We start from the raw sequence: 7535 nt of genomic DNA on the forward strand, positions 1-7535 counted from the left end.
CCCTCCACCAACCTACCCCTAATTTTTTTTTCATAAACAAAAATAATTGTTTTAAAAAAAATAAAAATTTACCCTCTCCCCCCACCCCCTTCCACCTACCTACCCCTAATTTTCTTCAAAAACAAAAAAATCCGTTTTTGCAAAAAAAAAAAAAGAAGAAAAGATTAACCCCCCCCCCTTCCACCAAAAAAATCTATTTTTCAATTAAGTTTACAATTAATTGAATTTTAAAAAAATAATATTAATTTTTTTTTAGCACAATTAAGAATTTTGAGTGGATTTAATATGGATTAAATGGATACCCATATTGAACCAAATTTGACCAATTTGTAGAGACTCTTAAAATAGTTTGAGTGATCCAAAGCCATTAAATATAGTCAAAAGGGGCTCATTTTATTAATATGAGCCGAAATTGTCACCCCTAGTTAAAGCATATGACAATGTCATTTAAAATTATGTTTGACTTTAAACAACACATATTTTAGTTATTTACTTAATAATATTTTCAACTCATACATTTCTCACATGTGGCCTGATTCGTTTTGGAGATAGAAAGATTTTAACATAATTATAATGTTCGCCACCTCTAACACCATGTTGAAAAGTTCGGGTGTTTCGAGTTCTCCCCCTTCTAGGAAGGCAAAGGGTTAGGAATGAATCATTCATAACCTTAGGCTAAACTAGTGATAAAAAGTATTGGAATTAGCACAATTATACTGGTGAGCAGTGGCATTGGCAGAAAATTCATGAAGGGTGTCCAAAATAAAGCCAACATAGAAAAAATGTAGCCATGGGGAAATGAACCTCAATGGCAAACAACCTTCTTCACACTATTACCACTAAGCTACCACTCTATATATAACAAAGTATTTCGTTTTTCATTTAATTAAGCGTTTTACATTAGACCACATTAAACAAAATATACAAAAAACTATTGCAACTAAGTTACCAATCTATATACAACAAATTGTTAACTGTTTACAACATACTACATCAAAACAAAATATACAAAACATAGATGGAGTGATTCGAACTTGGGTATTGTGTGTATAATGGACACACTTTTTCCACTGAGCTATGACTCATTGTTATTGTTTAGGGTGTTCAAAATACTTAATATATCAATATTAGTACTAAGAGGGCTAATTTACTACATAAAAAACAAGATCAAGAAAGTTATTCTAGAAACAGATCACTAGGAATCATGAACATGATACTTAGGGAATGAAAAACATCATGAGAGATGCTAGACATTGTGGAAGAAGCAAGACAAATTGTGGAACAAAATAACTTCAAAGTTCAGCATTTATACAGGGAAGGAAATCAGCTAGTAGATGTCATTGTTAATAGTGTTTATAGTAAGTCGGAGGTACAAGAATACAAGAAGTTTGAACAACTACTAGCTAATTGCAGAAGAGTTCTAAACATGAACAAAACACAAATTGCAAGTTTGAGAATCAAAATAAGAAAGATAAAGGACATAAACAATCAGTATAGATAACATTTACATTAATCACGATGTGGTGAATCTCATAAGATTTTATGTGTACACCTCAAGTTTTTTTCAATACCAATGCTATAAATCGGTGAGAAATAAAGAGTTACCTGCTTTAACTTATGAGCTTTCAAAAGAGGAAATTTCAAAAGTCGAGGACTATACATCCAAAGCACATCGTCTATTGTCATAGATAGGAAGATCGAGAGCAGCACATTTGGCTCCACAACTAGAAACAATGTTAGCTCTATAAATCAGAATATACTTAACCATGATAAGAGATTAGAAACATAATAGATGAAGAAGATAAGGAGGAGAAGTACTTACTGAAGCTGTTGAAGATGTGTAGTGGTACACCACTATGGTTGAATGTTGATAATCTAAAGGAGACAACGGAGAATCATGAAGGCGGCATAGAGAAGAATATGAAAGAGGAGGATTCAGAAACAAATAGGGAAAATGTTAAAACTAGGGTAAGAAATACAAAGGGTATTGATATATTTGGGCTAACTTTCCTTTTTAAAGTTGGGCCAGATATACATGTATTTTTTATATTTATGATTAAATAAACGAGCTTCAGCTCAAATTTGATTAAAAAAAAGTAATATTTGACCTATATATGTATCATGCAATTTTTCGGTGAAGGGTGTCCAATTCACAACTCCGGCCCTGTTGGTGAGATCAATTTAAGCAATTAATAAACAAAGCAAACAAAAATTAGAGTCGCTACTAAAAAAAAGCTCAATACAATGATTATCGACTATTGGAAATTGCAATGTTAGTAATTTATATTTTGTGCGCTCACATATTAATATATTATATGTAGATATGCTATTAATGAAGTAGTCCATTGTATGATATAATAAAGTATTAAAGTTTGGAGCCTTAAAAGTAATTTTATAATTTATATGAGTTTATTTTTGTAACTCCTTGGTATTTGAAAGAGCTAAAATTAGAAAGAACTAAATTGGAAATAGCAAAATCTAAAATATTGCAATCATGCTTGAGTTGTGAGTTTTGAGTCAACTTCAAACGATCATAACTTTCAGTACATGATGAGTCAGGTGGACCATAAGATATCAAATGAAAGGTTTTGGGAATCCTCTATCCAACTCCATCGAGTTTGCTACATTTCGAGCTCGTATGATGAAGATATGCCCATTTGAAGTCAGTCTGTCCAGTAAGGAAAGTTACCCGAAATATGAGGGGTATTTTAGTATTTTCCTTACCCAATTAAATTAAAACAAAATTAGTAATATTTTAGGGTCAAATATTATTTGATTCGATTTTCATTATCCCTAAAATACGCTTATGGTTTTACAAGAAAGTTCAAGAAGAGAAAAAAAGGAGAAAATAGAGAAAGGTACGAAGTGTTCATCGAGATTTCTTGCGGATCAAGGGTTGTTTCTTCAAGGGTTTGATCCTAACAAGTATGTGAGTTCTCATAGTGTCGGTTCGTTAAACCACACGTCAATCATGCTATTTTAATGCAATTTCATTCTCGAGTTTGAAGGATTTGAGTTCTTGATGAGTTTTCTTGAAATTTCATTCGTACTCTTGATTTGTTGGGGTTTTGATGAATTCTTGAGATGAGTATTAATATTTGAAGGATGTTTTGAGTAGATTATCGTTTACATATGTCGGGTATTTGAATCTAAGTGAGTGCAAAAGAAACCATTCGATTCTAGGCTAGTTAGGATTAGAAAACGAGAAAGAAATTCGTCAGGGTTTTCTAGGCAAGGGCTAGAGCGCCGCCTCTGCACCAGGGGTCGCCTGTCCCAACATGTTCTCTATCGTTTAGCCCGTCTGAGTTCTTTCAAAGGATACCTTTACTCCACTTTGATTTGAGAGTTATTTCGAGTCTTTTGCAAAACATAAGGCGAAAAAGTTAGTTTTATTTCGTACTTTAAGGAAAATTCAACAATGCCTAAGGGTCGTTTTATTTCGTACCTTAAGGTGAGAAAGTTTGTTTTGAAGGGGTGCATCTATCACCTAGTCCGAGTTAATGACTCTAGTGTTGACACACCATATATTCAGTAAGTTCCAGTTGTGAGTGAGTTTGCAGAGGTCTTTCCGGATGATCTTCCTGAAGTCCCTCCTAAGAGAAAAATAGGCTTTGGTATAGATATTTTTCTAGATACTTTTCCTATCTCTATTCTTCCATATCGAATGACTCTAATATATATATATATATATATATATATATATATATATATATATTACATAAATTATAATTACTTGGGTTGTTAAAGGTGCCACATCAGCACAAGGTGCACAAAAATACAAATAAAATGAGTCCAGGGTAATATGATCTTTATTAAGTTTAGGTCTGTCACTGAGATTTTGATTATAGGCTAAGGGGTACTTATGCATCATCCCTAAATAAAATGATGTAACATGATGAGGATGGTATAGTACATTTTCTGTCTCAATGTTTTTTCCATAAAAATGCACAAGATCGTTAGCTTCAAGAGGAGCTTTACATCAATCATGAAGAGAAAACGGCAACGCTCAGTAATCACAAATCACAAACACAACAGATAATACACACTGCAAAAAAAAAAAAACGAAAAGATGTGCAAGCCGAGTAAACAAGTATAAGACTGATGTAAGAGGAAGGGCAGATCATCTCATGTTCAAAGGCTGTGTCTTTTTCTTATTCTGTCTGGGAAGTGGTACTTGGATGAAACCAAACTTCTTCTTATGTGTAATGAACTGCTTGTGTACATCCCCTTCTTTCATAGCTTTTGTGGGATTCAATATGATCCCACTCTGTTCCCTCAACATTTGGCTAAACGACACGTGCTTTCTTTCCGTGTGGCTTTCCATATGCTTACCCACGACAATATGATCATCTCGCAAAATCAGCTTCCTACTTAGTATGTCTCCAATTGATATTGATGATCGAAAGACTGGGACTGACTTGTCATTGACATTGTCTGCTTCGTTGTCATCAGCTAGCCGAGGGTTCCCATGACTAGTGAGAGATGACTGAGGGTTTCTGAACTTAGATTTGACTGAGGTATTATGCCCCGAGTAATGCAATTGAGTGTGTTCTGATCTCTCCCTGTAGAAACCATCTTGTTCACTAAGACGACTTCTTTGAGTACCATCTTCATTGTCCAAAGCCTCTTCTAGAGTACTCCGGTTGTGTCTAATTTCTTTGGTAGTTTCCTCCATCTTCTTTGTAATAGACACCTCAGATTGGTTTGCTTCATTAGTTCTGTGCATAGTGTTTGTGTCTACAAATTTTGTTTTGCATAGCTCTTCAGCTTGCTGCGCTTTTCGGGCAAGAGCATAATATTCTTCATATGAAATTGTGATGCCCTCAGTTGTGTGCTGAACAACAGTTGAAGACTTCTTTCCATTTAGTAAAGCCTTTCGTTCCGCAAAAGCAATTGCTTCCACAGCTTTAGCTGCTTCTTCCATCTTTTTGGCTGCATGTAACCTCATTTCAGCCATTCTAATACTCGCTTTTGTTCGTTCAATCTCTGACATCGCTTTCATCACCTCATACCTTGAAGCTTCTGCCATTTTCTTGAATTGGTCTGCTTCAAAGCTCAACTGCAGGAGCTCGTTGTTCATAGTGTTGTTTTCGTCAATGGAGAACCCTGCTGCTGAATCAAGGGATTTCATCTGACTGCTTCTGTCAAGAATTACCTTTTCTTTCTTCATTTTCTTATTCAGAGTCTCAACAGAAGATCTAATCACAGTAAGGTCTGTCGACATCTTGTTAAGGTCTAATTTTGCTCGGTTTAATTCCATTAGTACATGCCCTGGGGACTGAAGAGGGCATAGACTTAAGTTTTCTGCTGACAGCTCATTACGATTTGGAATTTGGTTCTCCGGATGTAAACCGGGACTGGACACAAACTCAGAAACTTCTTGCATCAAATTTACTTTCAATCCTTCTACAAATCTTTTAGCTTCTTCCACTTCTCTCAAGACATTGAGGGCTTCTTGTTCCTTCACAATCAAATCTTTCTCAAATTTTACTGCTTGCTCCTCCATTTTCCCCACGTCTACGACTTCAGAATCATTCTGCCAACATTATCAATGAATGTATTGATCAACACCAAAAGGCTAGTATCTAATTACATATTATCATTAAATAGAATAAAATGTCAACTGCTTTTATAAAATGTACATAAAACTATAAAGCACCGATAATTATCATCCAGAAGATGACAGATTATGAGCAAGCCAAGCATCTGGCCCGAACACTATACCAGTATCTCAGCGGGCTAATACAGATTATTATGTGCATCACTTTGTATGTAAATTTGGTACCAAGAAGATTATTACTACTGTTTGGGTTTCATTTTTCATGTTAATCACTTAGAATGGAATAGCAGAGCAAAAAATAGGATGATGTACACAAAATAGTAGTAACTTCAGCAGGTAGTTGTTTAAGGAGGCATTGCCCTGCCCCAATTGCCATCTCTATTAGGCAAATATGAGAAAATTACTCCTGCCTGAGTAGGCGTTTGCAACACTTCCGACCCAGTATGCACATTCATATGAAACATAACACACCGAAAATCAAGAATTAGGCGAAACCAATGTTAATCTAAGCTGTTCACTTGAGACCCAAAAAGAAGGGATGACATCATTAAGAGTATTTCTAAATTCTAATCATATATATGCACATTCTTCTTATAGTGAACCAAAAAAAAAAAAAGAATCAAAATATACCAAATAAGCTGCTATAGATTAGGGTGATTGTCACATCAACAAAGATTTATGGTTTGAATGTTGTATATGACAATCTTCAAGTATATATATATGACTTGAGATATTAATTAACAATACTAGAAAGCTGTAAACTTGTAGAAATGAAGGGTAGGATTTAGGCTTACGTCGGGAGGAGGTAAACGGAGCAAGTGATGGGGAATCCAAGGGCCACTGCCCCCAAAATGATCGACAGCTTCTTTCACTGACTCGAAAGGCGGAGATGTATCAATTTCCACTCTTGGATTGATTATTTTCTTAGTTTCAGCCATAGCACTTGTACTGTAGTATTCAATATACTGAGTACCACAGCAGCAGGGTGCACCCTTGCCCTCCATTATATATAGTCACGACGGACCTAGAATTTTGATTACAACATTACTTTTTGACTAGACCTAATATATTTTTTTTTAAAAAAAAATGAATTTTTTAATATAAAATGAGTCAATATTTATGTAACTATGAATATAAATAATGGAGAAATTGTTAGTACTATATTTATTAACAACTATAAATAAAAGGTACAGTATCATTCTTTTTTCCCTAGCGGACTGAAAAAGAAGTGAATTGAGACAGGGGTGTTAATGGTTTAGACATAATACATTTTTATGTGACTGTTAAATTTTTAAAACGAAATCAATAATTCACTAATGGTTTTAAATGGTTGTCATTAAAATAGAATAACGGTAGTTGACGATGACTGGTTTACACAAAATAGAATGGAGAAATGTAATGATATTTGGAGTGAATTTGAGATGTTAATTAATGATTATATTGACGGGTAGTGATGGCGATGATGATGTCGGATGGTGAAAATTGGGACCATGAAGCTAAGTAATAGTTTACAGAGCACAAACCAATAACCCAAACGTGTTCAGTGAGATCATGAGAATTTATCTATGTGTGAGTGCACATGAAAAAATGTAAAGAATTAAATGGGAAAGTGGTCGTTAGTACATCATCTCTCATTACGAAATTACTGTCAAAAGTTAAAGAAAAGGAGTTTTTTCTTCTTCTTTTTTTCCCCACTTTCGCTTCTTCCTTCTATATAATGGTATACTACGGACCACAAGAAAGATCCATAATATCTTTTATTTTTTTTCCGGCTAAATACATAAATAGATCCCTAAATTTATTGATTTTTTTCTCAGGTATCTTAACTATATCATTTTTCTAATGAATCATTGAACCACACATAATTTGTTCCTTTTAAACAAACATCGTTGGTTGATGTGGAATCAAATTTTTGAGGGGTATTAATAAAGGATATATATGTTATTCCAGAACTCATTAGTCTAATTAATAGTGA

General features: G+C 34.2%; 2 protein-coding genes across 6 annotated transcripts in view; both read right to left on the reverse strand.

Annotated features, from left to right (window-relative positions):
• LOC107022658 overlaps nt 1-1990 on the reverse strand; it is a 30883-nt gene extending 28893 nt beyond the window's left edge. Inside the window, exons 1-2 of one of the 4 annotated variants that reach the window (XM_015223254.2) lie at nt 1823-1990; nt 1606-1724 (exon numbers count right to left, since the gene is read on the reverse strand). In XM_015223254.2, coding sequence (XP_015078740.1) covers nt 1606-1686 — 81 coding nt within the window. In that variant the 5' untranslated portion in view covers nt 1687-1724; nt 1823-1990. Of the gene's footprint in view, nt 1-1605; nt 1743-1822 lie in introns of those variants that run through there. The other 3 variants (XM_027917659.1, XM_027917658.1, XM_027917660.1) reach the window with 3 other exon arrangements.
• Nucleotides 1991-3907: 1917 nt separating this feature from the next.
• On the reverse strand, nt 3908-6579 carry LOC107021411 (WEB family protein At2g38370-like). Of its 2 annotated transcripts, none has more exons than XM_015222070.2 (2): nt 6355-6579; nt 3908-5536 (listed from the first exon to the last, which is right to left on the reverse strand). In XM_015222070.2, the coding sequence occupies exons 1-2, from the start codon at nt 6562-6564 to the stop codon at nt 4121-4123; spliced, it is 1626 nt and encodes a 541-aa protein (XP_015077556.2). In that variant the 5' UTR covers nt 6565-6579; the 3' UTR covers nt 3908-4120. The 2 variants fall into 2 exon arrangements, with proteins under 2 accessions (XP_015077556.2, XP_027773226.1); XM_027917425.1 differs by lacking the exon at nt 6355-6579 and adding an exon at nt 6191-6296.
• Nucleotides 6580-7535: the final 956 nt, after the last annotated feature.

Source organism: Solanum pennellii, chromosome 6 (genome assembly GCF_001406875.1).
Source record: "Solanum pennellii chromosome 6, SPENNV200".
NCBI lineage: Eukaryota > Viridiplantae > Streptophyta > Magnoliopsida > Solanales > Solanaceae > Solanum > Solanum pennellii.

Coding starts and splice junctions, on each gene's coding strand:
- LOC107021411 (XM_015222070.2), bottom strand. CDS start 6,564: ATGGAGGGCAAGGGTGCACCCTGCTGCTGTGGTACTCAGTATATTGAA. Junction 5,537..6,354: donor TCCGTTTACCTCCTCCCGAC/GTAAGCCTAAAT, acceptor TAATGTTGGCAG/AATGATTCTGAAGTCGTAGA.